Source organism: Lycium ferocissimum, chromosome 10 (assembly GCF_029784015.1).
Source record: "Lycium ferocissimum isolate CSIRO_LF1 chromosome 10, AGI_CSIRO_Lferr_CH_V1, whole genome shotgun sequence".
Taxonomy (NCBI): domain Eukaryota; kingdom Viridiplantae; phylum Streptophyta; class Magnoliopsida; order Solanales; family Solanaceae; genus Lycium; species Lycium ferocissimum.
Genome location: NC_081351.1, coordinates 19,363,118 through 19,380,269, shown reverse-complemented (window position 1 = coordinate 19,380,269; position 17,152 = coordinate 19,363,118). Strand labels below are relative to the sequence as shown.

At 35.2% G+C, this 17,152-nt stretch overlaps 1 protein-coding gene across 1 annotated transcript; it reads right to left on the bottom strand.

The window, feature by feature from the left end:
- Positions 1-4,418: 4,418 nt before the first annotated feature.
- On the bottom strand, positions 4,419-9,964 carry LOC132032702 (uncharacterized). Its single transcript, XM_059422380.1, has 9 exons — positions 9,862-9,964; positions 9,663-9,772; positions 8,903-9,021; positions 8,697-8,794; positions 7,501-7,588; positions 7,254-7,388; positions 6,920-7,028; positions 5,009-5,160; positions 4,419-4,892 (listed from the first exon to the last, which is right to left on the bottom strand). The coding sequence occupies exons 1-9, from the start codon at positions 9,921-9,923 to the stop codon at positions 4,848-4,850; spliced, it is 918 nt and encodes a 305-aa protein (XP_059278363.1). The 5' UTR covers positions 9,924-9,964; the 3' UTR covers positions 4,419-4,847.
- Positions 9,965-17,152: the final 7,188 nt, after the last annotated feature.

Sequence of the window (17,152 nt, the reverse complement as noted above, 5' to 3'; positions counted from 1 at the left end):
GATAATAATTCTATCAACTGTAAGTGAAAAATAAACAACATGCAATGTAAAATAACAAGTCAATAATACTAAAGCAAATATTTTTAAAATCGAAAATATAACCTAAATTCAAAATCCAAAAGAAAAAATTTAACACAATATTGAACTCGTTTGGCTTAGCTTATAAGCCATTTTGTGCTTAAAATAAGCCCAAAAAAATAAATTGGCCCATTTGGCTTAGCTTAAAACAAGCAGCTTATAAGCTGCTTTTTTTAAGCCCATTCAAACAAGCTCATTCTTGTGTCAAATTCCTACGTTACACAAGTAAGTTTCAACGTAACATAAGTAAATACTCCTATAATTCAAACGAAAGGGAAAATATAAATCTATAACCTCATTCACAACGAAATTCTACTTTAATAACGTCACTCATTATATGTCAAGTTTGTTAATGACTTATTCTTTCTAATACTAAGAGATGTAGTTTCAAAAATTAGAATATTAACACGATTATGCCAAAATGAATAAAATAAAAAACTAAAAAAAAATACGAGCAATTACATGGAATTACAAGAAGTAAAGGTTGGGAATGAGAAGAGAGGAAATGAAATATAAATATTATAAAAAGAAAAATATATTTTAAAATATAAAAATAATTAATAATTAAAAAGAAATTAAATAATAGAAATAAAAATAAATTAGAAGAAATTAAAATAAAATAAAAAAGAAATTCAAATAATAGAAATAAAAATAAATTTAAAAAGAAAAGAAATTAAAAAGAAATAAACTAAAAAGTAACTATAGGGCGTAATTAAATGACTTTAATCCAACAGAAATTTGTGCATCAGCTACCAAGGTTGAGTTGGTTTTATTAATCTGGTAATATATGCATCTTAGTTAGCACGAGGGGGTGCGGAGAACTTGATTGGTAAATGTATGTTAGTTGTTTAACATAATGATTCAATAAATACCTACAAATTGCATATGAGTGTATAGGTTTTAGAGCTATTTGATCACTATATCTATTTTCTATATAGGTTATAAGATCTTCTCCCAATTGTTATAGATTGAAAACATTACTCACAAGTCACAACACATGACTTAGAATTTCTCACTGGGGCACAAAAATCTGAAAAAGTTCCAACCCATTTCATGCCCTATTAATTTATAATGTATACGATATCAAGTCCTTATTTTTAGCTTTGGATATCATAGATACCAACTGGTCCTTGGAGGAGTTTAGATCAAGAATTGAATATGTGAGGAAGGAGATTTTTGAGAAAGAGAAGGCCAGGGAATTTACTTGGTGACGCCACTACTGTTTTAGAGCATATTTGGATTGACTTATTTTATGTGTTTTTAAGTCAAAATAGCTTTTAAGTATTTTTATAGTGTTTGGATAAAATGAAGAAGTGCTTTTAAGCACTTGTTTTTAAGTGAGAATAACAAAAATAAGTTACAAGTTAGAATTTCTAACTTATGGAAGCCAATCCAAACAGGCTCTTAAAGAATTGGTGGCAGCAACACGCACGATGGCCTTATACAACTGTGACATTGTCACCTAATTAATTGATCATATCTGCATACAAATATTAATATGGATTAACAAATTTTGTTGTTTTGCCACTATACTTGCTCCTTTTACAAGTGAGTATTATCATCATTATCATCATTTATATTCAAGATTTCCATTATTATGAGAATAAGCAATGGTTGCAGGAAGATGATAGGGCAAAACTTGTGGAGAAAACAGGGTTAAAGCTCAAGCAAATAAATAACTGTTTCATCAATCAAATAAAGTGCAATTGACATAGCAACTCACAATCTGTGACATTTCTAAAGTCTAAGCGCAAGAGATAGAGATCGATGGCGTCCCACAAAATCAAGAACATATATAGCTTGATGGTGATATGAATATAAAGTATAAACAGCTTTGAAGCAGAGTTCTCAACTAGCTATTGTTGGTGCATGTTTAGCAACTTCAACTCCGTTTCTTGCTTCAGCCAAACTTGCTAGAACTTGATAAAGTTGAGGTATAATTGTTAGCTTTACACTCTGTGCCACATGAAGTAGTTTCAAATGAAAATGTTAAATTACTCTCAAGTGTTTAAGAGATTAATAGACTTGCTCCCTTTATGCCCGATCAGTTCTTGAAGGATTTGCAGACTATCCTTATCCGTAAAAGGAAATAACTAAAAGGCCACAATCATACACTCGTTAGTTTTTCAATAAGCATTAGTGTATTGGGTAAGAGATGTATTGAGTAAAAGATGACATCGGGCGAGTTGGCATATCCGGAGACCGCTACGACTTGGGGATATATTACAGCTGTCTCCCATTTCCATCAAACCCTGTCACATCCACCCACTTCAGTCAGAGCGCCATAACGCACATGGGCATGGTGGCGTCCGCATAGTCTTGTCATCATGACTTGTAGGGTAAGATAGCCTAGTTCAGGTCTATATAAACAAAAGGCTGATGAAGAAAGAGGAGCAGGCAAGACCTGGGACTTCCCCCACCACTTTGTAATACTGTCACTAGATTATTAATGGAGAGATTCAGGGAAGTTAGTCCGGGGGCATTCTTGAGGTCATTTTCTGTTATTCTTATTCCTTATTCGCCGCTTTTATACTTGCCATTACTCCGAAACGGACTCATAGATAAGGGTTCTCGGGATCGGATACGACCCTTCAAACTCTTAGAAAACAAATTTCTAACTGATTTTTTGGTCAAACCTGATTTCACCGGAAAACAATTAGCACTATTTTTACAGCTTGCATACCCCTATTTGTTTCGTTTTACAATTGCTTGAACAAATTTCAGTAGTGGAAGTTGGCTGCCACAAGTAGCAAGTTTTGCAATTTAAATCCCAAGGGATGCAAAACTTTCGCCCTCAAAGCTGACAGATGCCATTAGTAACGCGGAAAAAATTGCACAACTCTTTACTCCTTAGCTTGCTTCTTTGGGAAAACTTCACTCAATTGGTTCTACAGCTTCTGAAGATGTATCAAAAGTTTATGAACAAGGACCTCCAAGTTTTCATAAGTATTCAATCGACTTTGGCTAGACCTTTTTCTGTAATAATTTTTTTGCATTGCGTTTTTATGAAATTGTACATTGTTGAAACAGGAGAAATCAGGTTGGATGTCGGATGAGGAATTTAGGAAGAGCTATCATAAAAAGAGAGAATTAGAATAAAATATAATTATTACTCCAAAGTAAGTAAAGACATAATGAAAAAAATAAAATAAAATAAGGTAACGGTACAATAACACCAAATTAGTCATTGCATAAAATGAGACTTTTCGTCTTACGTAATTTAACGATACGATATAATAGAATTTAAGTAACAAGTAAAATAAACATTGTATTTAAACTAACAATACAACACGTAACAACCATCCCAACAAGCCGTAAAGATACCAAAATTTAATTATCCGAGTAAACTTCTTTCCTCGCAAACTAAAAACATATAGAAAAGATAGAGATGGAGAAGACATGGAAAGATAGACACCAATAAGATTCTTATAATTAATGAATGAATGAGCAAGTTGGTGTTTGCTTTGCTTCTCCCACTTTTTTTTGTTGCTTAGCGCTGGAAACGATTTTTGCTGCCTTTGGTGTAAATGCTGAACGCACTTTTTTACTTGTGTTATTTTTATTTTATTTTTTTGGGAAAAAGCGTAAAAAATATCCCTGTACTTTGGGAAAATGGTTAAAAATATCTTCCATTACAACTTTGGGTCAAAAATACCCCTCCCGTCATTAAAGTTTTCAAATATATCTCTGTCTTAACGGAAATTCCCAAAATACTCCGGTTTCATTTTTAAACCCGCTCCATTTATACCCGACCCAGCTAAATAAAAAACTCATATGGGTTACCCGCTCCTGTGTCTAGTGGCTCCAGATGTAGGACTCGAGAACAAGTTGGTCACATATGAGTTTTTTATGTAGTTGGGTCGAGTTTAAATGGAGCGGATTTAAAAATCAGATCGGGTTATTTTGGGGGATTTGGGGATTTCCATTTAGGTAGGGATATATTTGAAAACTTTAATGACGGGAGCGATATTTTTTACCAAAATTTGTAACGGAGATATTTTTAACTCTTTTCCCAAAGTAGAGGGTTATTTTTGACCCTTTTCCCTTTTTTTTTTTTAAAGCTTGAGTAACGGACTTTAACGGAGAGCAGTTAGCCTAGTCACCTATAACGCATAAAGAAGTGCGTTAAAGATACTTTGGTAATTTAGTTTTTTATGAGGTACTTGCACATATAGCTGAAGCTTATAAACAAGATATTAGACTATTGTCTAACATTGCAATAACTTTAAAAAATTAGACCTGTCATCCATCTTTTTTCGTAAGATTCAATTTCCTCAAAAGAGACCGTGATCTAAAAGACCCATCAATTAGGAAAAAAAATAAAGCCATTTACTAAACAATTGTCACACAAAAGGAAAAACAACTAAAAATTACAGCCCAGTTGCCTGACACGTTAGCAAAATGAAATTACAAGCCCGCAAATATTGGGCCAGGCACAATCCATTTGTGAAAAATTCATGAAAATCATAAACTGATCAGCTTACGCTTGGCATGATAAATTACTTCGTAATGTCTTGTAAATCTACTTCATAAATGTCACTAAAGGCTACTCTTAGTACAATTCCACTCTTAACACAAGCAATTACCACAAAATTTGCTATTACAAGATCAAAATTTAGTAAGACTCGGTTCGCTCATATGTCCATTTCAAAGTCAGGCGCATACTCTGAGAAACAAACTAGCATCTCTTCGCGTAACATTTGTGTTTCCAACCGAATTTGTTTTACTGTGCCACTTAAAAGCAAGCATTCTGATAATTGTCCAAGCTCTCATTGTACTGCTGTCTGTCTTGCACCGGTATCATCATGCTCAACCTAGGAGATAAAAACAAAAACAAAAACAAAAAAGTGATTTTTTTTTAAACAAAGACAGACTTAAGTGTGTAAAGCAATACGCATTAGGAAACAGATTATGCATTATTAATGTTTACCTCCACGAGCACTTTCGCCTTTTTCTTTGCTTTGGCACTTGGATCATCTTTCTCGGCTCTTCTTCTAGCTAAAGCAGAATCTTTTCTACCGCTCTTCCGATGAACTGCAACAGCCTCTTCTTCGTCATCATCATCATCTTCGTCGTCCATTCCTGGTGGAGTGATTCAGACATCAAACAAAGTATATATAAAGCATAAACAAGGATTAACATTATAGTCAAAAGACACAAGAATCTAATCGATAACCAGTTCACAACTATGGATTTAATCCATTGGGACATGAATAAATGCTTCAACCGAGATAAAAATGTGTATCAGCCATAATACACCGGAAGGATGTGACTCATACAGATTTGCAACTTCTACTTCAAAAGCTGAAAACTTCATCCCGGCGCAAGCTAGTACTCTTTTTCATCTTCAAATACTTTTTTCGACTTCAACGCCTACATACATGATGACAGTGTGTCCCATGCCTGTTGAGATTGCCAATGGAATAGATGCCTTGAGAAGAAACTACTTCTGCCAAGAAAAGACTGACAAAGGAAATTCCATTTGGTGAAATTGGACATTCTGTTGAATAGCAAGAAAGATGGAGGGCTAGGCATATGCAATCTTAAAGCTCAGAACCAGAGCCTGCTCAGCAAGTGGAATTGGAGAATGGCATCAGGACAGAGATCCCTATGGAAAGAGGTGATCAAAGGAAAGTATGGAGAGGAAAACAGTTGGACTACAAACATGGTGACCAGCCCCTATGGTGTCAGTGTGTGGAGAACCATCAACCTTTGGCCAATCACTCATAGCAGATCAAACTATCAAGCTGGAAATGAAAAGAAAATCTCTTTCTGGAATGACTGGTGGGTTGGACAATCTTCTTTGAAACAGTCCTTCCCAGACATTTGTGCTCTCTGTCAGCAGCAACAAGCAGCCTTAGAAGAAATGTGGTCAGAGCAAGGATGGAATTTTAGCTTCAGAAGACTCTTAAATGACTGGGATATTGGTAGAACGGCAGAATTTCTGAACATCTTAGAGCAATTCAGGGCTGTCTACTAGTGAAGATTGTATTGTGTGGCAAAAGGATAGCAACGGCTTATTTTCTGTCAAGTCAGCGTATAAAGTTCTCAATAGATCAAATTTTGTGATAGAGGGTTGGCCCTGGAAACTGATATGGAAAGTCAAGATTCCTCACAACGTGGCTTGCTTTGTTTGGTTACTGGCAAAAAACAGAGTCCTTAACTCAGGACAATTTAGCAAAGAAGGGTTATCATTTATGCTCAAGATGTCTCTTATGTGGTGAGAAAGCAGAGACAATCAATCATCTCTTTTTACATTGTAAATGGGCAGACCAACTTGGAGAATTTCCATCAACCTGAGTGGGATTAGTTGGGTGATGCCACCAGTCTTAACTGATGTTTTAATTAGTTGGAACAGAGAAGGAAGGCTATCCAATCAGAAAGAGAGATGAAGAATTGTCCCTGCATGTATCTGGTGGACTTTATGGAAGGAAAGGAATCAAAGATGCTTTGAAGACAAAGAAAACTCTATCCAGAAGATAAAGATGAACTGTTTAGTGCCTAGATTACATTTAGTAAGCTTCTTGGTCTTCCTATTGTAATCCCTTTTGTGTTCTGGACACAAACACAACTTCTGTAAGTATCCTTTATAAATATATACTGTTTACCATTGTCAAAAAAAATGTATTGTCCAAATGCGTACTAACATCACAAGAATACAAATGCATATTCTTTTACTTCCTGATGTTTAGGTGAACTATAGGAACTGTTAATTCTGAGTTAATTATGTGCATTGCGTCATCACTCAAAAGGATGATGTGTCCTTAATATATTACACTAATGAAACAGTCGGAGGGGGGACGGGATGAGCAAAGGAGAGCACATCCATCTAGAAGTTTACCAGTATCATCATCCAAGCCATTGTCTCTAATTCCAAGACCATCAAAATCTTCCATATCATCTTCCTCTTCAAGATCTTCATAGCCTTCAACATATTCCACTTCAGGTTCCTGCTTATTTCAGACATTAACAGAAGAATGAATAAATTGACTCATCTCACTGTATCAACTAAAGTTAACCAATTTCTTTAGATAGGTTTCGCCAGAGAGGGTAGTAACAACACCCCAAAACCCCAAAAAACAACAGGGAGGGGGTTAGCAATCAAGAGAGGATGGAAAAACTAGGAAGACAAAGAAAATTTAGGAGAAAACATCACAAGGATTTTTAACCAAGACCTCCTCATCTTCTTCTTCGCTAGCCACTTGCAATGCTTCCCTGTCAAGAATCTCTTGATACTTCTGCTCGGGATAATTGTATATATCACCATACACTCCTTTTGAAAGGCGTTCTAGCAGTTCCTTCTCAATACTCTGCAGAATACAAATGGCATTAATTGTAAAGGAAATAGCCAGATGACCTAAAAAATAGAAGGAAGACAGCAAAACTACCATGAACAAAAAAGAAAGAAAAGCATGAACTCACTTTATCGAGAAGAGCGGCTTTTTCAGCCTTTTCCTGTCGACGAGATTCTCTTTTTGTTTCTTTCCTTGGTGTGGTCATTATCTTCTCCCTGGACACACAACAAATTAAAAGATATCCTAGCTAGTACAGGAAAACGCGTTCAGTCAAACATTCATAAGCAAAAATCTATTTCCTAAGGTGGAGGTACCAAAAAATGGAAGTCAACAAGTCCCTTCTAGATAAAGTTGGGAGGAGAATTTACAACAGTTCTTGAGCTCAAAACACAAGTGGTACCGTTAATATTTTGGGTTTAAAGCAAGCTTTTCTGTAAGTGCTGGTTTGAATTCGGAGGAAAATGAATGTTCTCCTACCAACACCTAATTGCATGGGAGATTGAGCCCCCTAAACAAGTCTGACACTACGCAGCTATTAAAAGGTTCATTATCATATCAAATACTGAAAGGAAGAACATAGTGCTATTACAGCTATGGTGATTATGTAGTACATAAATCTGGATGGCAAGGAATAAAAGAATGCTCATGTCCTTGCCAGAAGCAATGACCAATTGACCGGTTAATTTGAACTATCTAAATGATGTCAATAGCAATAACTATGCAATTCAAAGAAACTTATCAGAGCAGATTCTTTCACGGATGATTAGCTGCATAAACCCACCATGGGTAAAAATTGCAGCTAAACTTTTCTAACTCGATAAGCTGGGATAGTTATGATTCCGCATACACTGGGTATGTCCTTATCCCATATCGCAGGCCATTGGTATAGACGTGTAGTAATACGAAGATGTAATAAATAAAGGCTCTTTGATGAAGCAGCACATCCCCGCCCTTTTTTATCAAAGCAGCACACCGTCTTTCTCTCCTGGTTTGTTAGATGAAAATCTAACTACAAGTTCACTTGGAAAGCATCTTAGCAGTCGTCCCAGCTTTTGCTCATTAACAAGTCAGAACATTACTTGTTTTATATTCATTCTTCTGGAAGAAGGGTGAGAGAAGGTGAAACGGAATGAAGAGACAGATTGATAAAACAAACGAGAATCTATAACTTTCAAGCATGCACCTTTAATCTCCTCTATAGTAATGCTCAAGGCCGTAAAAAAAGGTAAACTTAAGACAATAAATCACCAATAATATACACATTTTAAGAGTGTAGGAGAAAAGTTTAACTTTAGACCAGATTTCTTAGAAGGGAGGTCGAACCTTGTTTTCAAAGCAAGCTTCCTCATTCTTATTCGCATCTGAGTCATTTTTGTTAATCGTTGTTTTGCCTTGTGCACAAGAAACTTTGGCCAGTACATCTGTGGTAGTTGAGAGAGAGAGAGAGAGAACGAGGGAGGCAGAGAAGTTATTGCTTTGAAGAACAATAGGTATACAGCGGTAAGTGAAAAACAAGCTAATTTCATTACCAAATGTTTATCAATGATTTCAAGAGCCTTTTCATAATTTCTTGGCAATTTAACTCTTTCCCAAAGTTTGTTTGGCATGTGAGCCCTTTCTATTGTTTTCATGTACAGATAGAACACTCCTGCATAGCGTGGATAAAAATATCAGGTAATAAGCAAAGCACAGGATCCAAACGAAAGTTTTAGTTCCTCCGATAGAGTCGCTCTATCAAAGTGCATGATTAGAAATTTTCAATCCTTAAGATAAACAGAGTACCGGTTTCCACTAAAAATATAGTAATTGAGAAAACTACCAAACCAGAAAGAAGCAGTCTTGGAGAACTTTCTGACAAACTAGACTAAATTCTTTAGACAGCTTCCGATAAATATCAGAACATTTAAAATGACCACATTGGCTTATCCCATCAACAAAAAGTTCAAGTTAACTTCATGCTTTATAATAACTCAAAACCCAGACGAAGATGTTAAATCAATATAATCCAAGTATATGGTAATTCCTGTGGCAGCCAAGTTATTCATTAATGAGATTACATAAAACACTTTCCCCATTACAGGCAGCCGAACCTCTAACTCTTACATCCTGTATGCTCTAGGATTTCAATGACAACCATTTTCTTATTTTTACTTGCCTTTTCTTACTCCTTTTTTCCCCCAAACTTGATATCTACCTTCTTGTATTTTATTTTATCTATAAAAAAAGCTATAGTATAATTCTTTATACGTAATTTCAACAATGACAAGAATATAAGATGCACATCAGTACCATCATGATCCCGAATGGTGGCGTACCGACTATTAGCCAGAGGACATGAGCTACGGTTGCAAATCCCAGTTACATTATATGGGTTTCGACAAAATATCCCCGTCTCAATCCTGTGTATATTGCAACCAAAAAGAAATCAAATAAGACCTCATGTCAAACAGATTGTATATCTGTGGAACTCAATTTAAAAAGAACTCACTTTGCCATAAAGCTGCAATGCTTGTGTCTGATAACTTGCCATATGACCTCATCGTGCTGCATCTTTTCTCACTTCCAAACCTAGTTAGAGACAAATGAAAATTATTTTCCCACCTAATTTTGCTTTAAAAATCAAAAACACTTGCGCATAATTTTTTGATTGTTCTGAATAATGGATATTCCAAAGAAAGCTTCAAACTTAGCATACTTACATATGACAAATTCAAACCTATTTTTTAAAGCAATATACAACACCAACTGTTTGAACAATTAACATTCAATTCCATTTTATTTTTTTTGATAAAGAATGAACATTTTTTTTTTTTTTGAACAGGTAACAACTTTGTATTATAGACCAGTACTTAGGTAGTACTGAAAAACCCTTTACAAAAGAAAAAGGAAAACTAAGAAGCTAAGAAAGTAAAATCCTAACATGAGACAAGAACTTCTAGGATTGATTCTGCATCTACAGAGGGATTCTTTGTACACCAAAAACAAAATAGCAACATACAGTCTTGCTTAATCTTTTAATCTTCTGTAGAGTGCTACTTCTATCCTCAAAACATCTGGAGTTCCTTTCTTTCCAGATTGTCCACCATATGCAAGCTGGAATGATCCTCCAGTAGCTTCTATTCCTGGCCCCAATCCCAGCCTCCTCCCAGCTAGAAAGAGTGTCAACAATCTTGCCAGGCATTGTCCACGATATGCCTCGAGATTGATAAAAATCTTCCATAACTGATCAGTAATTCTGCAATGCAAAAACAGATGCCCTACTGTCTCGGCTGCTTCCCCACATAAGCAACAATTTGAAACTAATATAATCCTTCTCTTTCTCAGGTTTTCATGTGTCAAAACAGCTTCTTTGGCTAGCAACCATGTAAAGCATGCAACCTTAAGAGGTATCTTAACTTTCCAGATTTGTCTCCATGGCCAGTTAGAGTTTTGTGGCTCAGTCATGTTCATGATCTTATAGCCTGAATTCACTTTGTAGTGCCCCTTGTTATGCCCAGTCCACCACAAACAGTCCACCCCATCCTTCAGCCCTTGGAAAGACTCCAAATGTTTATAAAGCTCAACTAGTCTAGGTATTTCCCAGTCATTCAACATTCTTCTTAAGATCAACTCCCAGCCTTGAGGTGACCACATTTCAGCCACTGTTTTGTTCTGATGTTGTGCCAGAGCAAACATATCAGGAAATAGCTCCTCCAAACTTCTGTTTCCCAACCACCTATCCTTCCAGAAAATTGTTTTGTTGCCATTATATACTCTAATAACAGAGTGGCTCTTTAAGAAAGGCCACCATGCTCTGATCGATCTCCAGACAGTTACACCATATGGTTTATTTACCTCCATAGTAGCCCAAAAATCGAGCTCCCCATACTTCAATTTGATCACTTTTCCCCATTCCAAATGAGGGAGTATCTAAGCATCACTGGAATTACTTGTAAAGAATGAACATTCAATTCCAGTGATGCTTAGATACTCCCTCATTTGGAATTACTTACAAGTAGAACTAAGTGATGCTAACAGTTCAGTTTCAGATGTAGAAGAAATATAGAAGCTAACTCATTAGATTACTTGATTTAACAGAGTGAAAATAACTCAATGCAGTGAAATCGATACTAGAAGTGGTAACATAGCACACCACTTTTTGAACATACAGCTACTATTTTTTAATTGTCAAACAAGCATTCATTAAGTTGATTAAGCCTTCTTAACAAATTGATTCCTTATGTGAATTAATTTAACAAAAGAAATTTGTAAGAAACTAAATATGTACTCAACTTAGGCAACAAACATGATGGGCTGATAAAAATTTAAAAACTTTGGATGTTTTTCTTAGAAGGATATGAACTTCTGATTGAGACGAATTCATTTTTCCTAATGAAAGTGCTTTTGGTAGGGAATAGGGAAAAAAACGTACCCAAGCAGGCATACTTTTTTGTGCTTTTTGATTTGGCTAAAAGAGTTAAGGGTCTTTTGGAAACAGCCTCTCTACCTCCCAAGGTAAGGGCAGTGTTTAGGATGGCGAAAGGCGAGGCGTGGCGACAAGGGCTAGCCTCACGCCTCATGGCGAACGCCTTTTGGAAGCAAGGCAAGAATTAACACAAAAAATTAAAATATTAAATATGCATATATAAATACACAAAAACTCAAATACTCAACAAAATACTAGCAAATATTTCAATTGAAAAACTAAAAATAGATAGTTGATAAAGCAATAAAAGGCAAAAAGTCACACAACAATGAAAAAAAAAAAAAAGAACCCTGCCGGAATTGGGTCATGAGCTGGCTGCCGGAAAGTCAGAATCTGCCTGAAAAAGGCTATTCTGCTGCCGGAAAAATCCAGGCACGCCGGAAAGAAAAAAGAAATAAAAGGAAGAAGAAGAAGGAAAAAGAAGAAGAAACTTACCTGAAACTGCTGCTGATGGAAGAAGAAGAAGAAACTTTAACGGTGGAATATTTCTGACCAAAGGAGACGCAGCAGCTGCTATGGAAAAAACATATAAATGAAACCCTAGGTAAAATATTTCTGTTTTGTTTTAACGGAAAAGGGCCAAATATACCCCTATACTATTGAAAAAGAGCCAAGTATACCCCTCATTATATTTTGAGTTAAATATACCCCTATTATTATACTTTAAAACAAATATACCCTTATACTTAACGGATTGCCCCATGGCAAGCTTACAACAAAAAATCCATCCCCAATTTAAAATACCCAAATCTAATTATAACCCGCCCCACCCCAATTAACCTAACCCGACCCAATCCCCCCAAACTTAAGCAACGGACATAACTCGTATTAACCTAAGCAACGGCTTCTGAAGAACAACCTTGTTTGGATTCATTCATCTACTTCTGAGTATTTACGCTCCTTTCATCCTAAAGTTTATCTTATCTAATTTCTTTTTAGTTTCGTAACAAGGTTGTATTGGGTCCAAAAAGTGGAGTATAATGTCCGAAAGTAGTTGTTCATCAAAGAGGAATTGTCACTGCGCTGAAATTGCCAATTTCTTTACTTCAAAAACTCCTTCAAACCCCGAAAGGAGATTTTATTAAGTGTCCTAAACCTGAGGAATTTTCTTTTATTTTTCTGAATTTTTAGTTACCCTCTTTATATAATGGTTGATAATTTGAAGTTATTTTGATTGTGAGGAACAGAAAAATTCATGAGGTTACTGGAAGTGTCACGACAAATTATTTCCGGATAGAGGGGTGATCGTAATAAATAATTTAAAGCTCAATGGATGTGGCTATGATTAAAGTTGATGCTTTGAATGCGCTGTCGGATGCGGTTAAAATTGAAAGAGATAACTTGAAGGAAAAAGTGGATGCAATGAAGGTTTTAACCATTTTTGAAGGAAATTAGAAGAGGAAGCGATGAAGATGAAAATGTTAGAAGAGGAAGTGATGAAGATGAACAAATCGCTCTGTCGGGTCGGCTCTTTTTCCAGTTGGTATATGTTGTTGTCGGCTGTTCAAGTTTGAGAGGATTGGGTCAGGTTAGATTAATTGGGGCGGGGTGGGTTATAATGAGAACTAGGTATTTTAAATTGGGGATGGTTTTTTTTTGTTCTAGGCGTGCCACATGACAGTTCATTAAGTATAAGGGTATATTTGTTTCAAAGATAATGAAGAATGATATATATAATTTCAAAGATAACGAGGGGATATTTGGTCCCTTTTCAATAGTACAGGGGTATATTTGACCCTTTTCCGTTGTTTTAATATAGTCAGCAACTTTAAAAAAAAAAAAAAAATCAAAAGGCGTCGCCTCGCCTCGCCATTCGCCATGCTTGCCTTGCCTCGCCATTCTCGCCTTGGCCCGCCTTCTGAAAATCGCCACGCCTTGGCTGTCTATGGCGAGACAAGCTCGCCTCGCCTCGCCTCACGCCAAAAGGCGTAAGGCGAGCGCCTTTCACAACACTGGGTAAGGGCAAGGTCTGCGTACACCACACCCTCCCCAGACCTCACTTGTGGGATATTGACAACTCGACGAGAACGAAGCGAAAAATCAAGACCAAAGAAGCAAATTAAAATGAAAACGGAAAAGAAATGGCAGCAGCAATGCTTGTGTGCTATATGACCTCATTGTGCTGCATCTTTTATAACTTCTAAACCTAGTTATAGATAAATCCAATCTCAAATACTTACAGAGGGCAAATTCAAACCTAATTCTTTTAAGCAATATATAACAACACACACACACTCTGTTTGAACATACAGAAACTTGAGCTTAGTATTATAGTTCTCTCGAACACATACATCAGTCTACCTGTTTAACTATTATAAGGCTTGGTTGATTGTTCTACCACTATATCAAGAATGCAAATAATTGAATGACAATCACAATCCTTAAGCCGTAAGGTTTAGTAAGAGAGGGAGGGTTTATGTTACCCAACCAAAAAACTCACTCAAAGGCTCAGCATCTACACAAACACGGAAGTTTGAAGCTTAGCTATCACCCCCATTTTCATAGAAAGAATCTTCAAAACTTAAATACATCGAAAACTCCTACGGCTGACATTGGTGTAAACAGGATGGAGTTAACCTAAATCACCAAGGAGCACTTAACCAAATAAATTCACTAAACCAAATTAATCTTCTACCCTTCAATTCCGCAAGTAGAACTCAGTGATGCTAACCATACGCTATCAGATGTTAGTTAGGACCCGTTCGGTCATGAGAATTTTTCACTTTTTTCCGAAAATTCTTTTCGATTTATTCGAAAATCGGCGTTTGGCAACACCTAAAACCTTGTTTACACTTACAGTACATTCACACAGCCAAATATTCTTTGCATAAAATAATTATCAACAAACACAACTCCAACTTCATAAATTCCAAATAAAGTGAAAAGTATTTGGTTTCTATAGCCAAAAGCCAATTAAATATTACTTTATTTAACAAAGTGATTCTAACTATTTCAGGGGTAAAGAAGAGAACATAGATGCTTATACAAAAACTAACTCAATATATGTTACTTATACAGTTAACAATGTAGTCACTTAGGACCCGTTTGGCCATGATAATTTTTCACTTTTTTCCAGAGATTCTTTTTACTTTATTTGAAAATCAGCTTTGGCAACACCTACAACCTTGTTTTCACTTTTTTTTTTTCCATTTTCAGTACATTCAATCAACCAAATATTCTTTGCAAAATTATAACCAAACACAACTCCTCGATCTTCAACTCCAACTTAAAAATTCCAAATAAAGTGAGAAATATTTGGTTTCTATGGCCAAAACCCCTACTAAATATTAAGTACTTCATTTAAATCTAACAATTTTCAGTGATTCTTAATTACTCCTTTAATTTGGAATTACTAGCAGTAATCCTAACAGTAAGATTTCACAGGTTGAACAAATATAAACACTAACTCAATATATATGTTACTTTATTTAACATAGTGATTCTTTTCAACCTTGTTTTCACTTTTTTTTTTCAGTTTCAGTACATTCAAACAATCAAATATTCTTTGCAAAAACTATAGTCAACCACAACTTCAACTCCAACTTAAATAACTCAATACAAAAAAAAAAAAAAAAAAAAAAAAAACACGGAATTTATAGGTTGAAACTAAGCTAGAAAAATGCAGAAAGATATACAAAAATTGGAAAAAAAAAAAAGTAAGAGAAAAGAATGTTACCAGTTAACACAGCACAATTTGAAGGAGGAGAGAAAACCTAATGATCTCTGTCTTAACAGAAATTCCCAAAATACTCCGGTTTCATTTTTTAAACCCGCTCCATTTATACCCGACCCAGCTAAATAAAAAACTCATATGGGTTACCCGCTCCTGTGTCTAGTGGCTCCAGATGTAGGACTCGGGAACAAGTTGGTCACATATGGGTTTTTTATGTAGTTGGGTCGAGTTTAAATGGAGCGGGTTTAAAAATCAAATCGGGTTATTTTAGGGGATTTGGGGATTTCCGTTCAGGTAGGGTATATTTGAAAACTTTAATGACGGGAGCGGTATTTTTTACCAAAATTTGTAACGGAGATATTTTTAGCTCTTTTTCCAAAGTAGAGGGTTATTTTTGACACTTTTCCCTTTTTTTTTAAAGCTTGAGTAACGGATTTTAACGGAGAGCAGTTAGCCTAGTCACCTATAACGCATAAAGAAGTGCGTTAAAGATACTTTGGTAATTTAGTTTTTTATGAGGTACTTTGGTCACTTTCCTCTTTTGTTGGGTCATTTAGCTTCCGGACTCGGTTAGTGAAGCCTTTGCTTTAGCGCCTCAAAATTTGAGGCTCCAATTTTTTTTTTATTAATAGTGAATTTTATGATTTTATTTTTGCTTTGATAATATTGTACTTTATAGAAAATATATAGTAAAAAATCTTTATAAAAAAAGAAAGAAAGAAAAACTTCCTACTTTTTATAGTAGAAATATTTTAAAATTTTGAATTAAGTTACTCACATCTTCGTATACACACATAAAATTTTATACAATAACATCTACCGAATTGTATTGTAAACACATGATTAACATCTTACTAACTTGAATTGATCCTTACTAGTACAAATAATAGGAATAATATAACTATGTGAAGTTAAAGGCTTTATTTTTTAAAAACACTACACTATAAATAACATGTATGAAAAGAAAAACATACGTCTCTTGTTAAAAATCGACTTTAGACCCCTAATTTTGTTGAGCAACCCTTGCTTTCAGGGGCGGAGCCACATTGGCTCCAGGGGGTTCATCCGAACCCCCTCGGCAAAAAATTACAGTGTATTTTCAAAGTTAAAATTATTTTGTTATGTATATATAGTAGATGTTGAACCCCCTGACTTCTTCGTGTATTTACCTTTTAGAATTTTTGAACCCCCTGGATGAAAATCCTGGCTCCGCCATACGCTTGCTTTAATGGCTAAGTTGGAGTTAGTTGGAATTACGAGCATTAATCCTAATGTAAGAAGATTTCACAAAAAGTTGAACAAATATAAACACTAACTCAATATATATGTTACTTTATTTAACATAGTGATTCTTTTCAACCTTGTTTTTACTTTTTTTTTTTTTTTTCAAGTACATTCAAACAACCAAATATTCTTTGCAAAAACTATAACCAACCACAACTTCAACTCCAACTTAAATACCTCAATACACCAAAAAAAAAAAAAAAAAAAACGAAATTTATAGGTTGAAACTAAGCTAGAAAAATGCAGAAAGATATACAAAAATTGGAAAAAAAAAAAAAAAAGTAAGAGAAAAGAATGTTACCAGTTAACACAGCACAATTTGAAGGAGGAGAGAAACCCTAATGACCTAATTGTGTT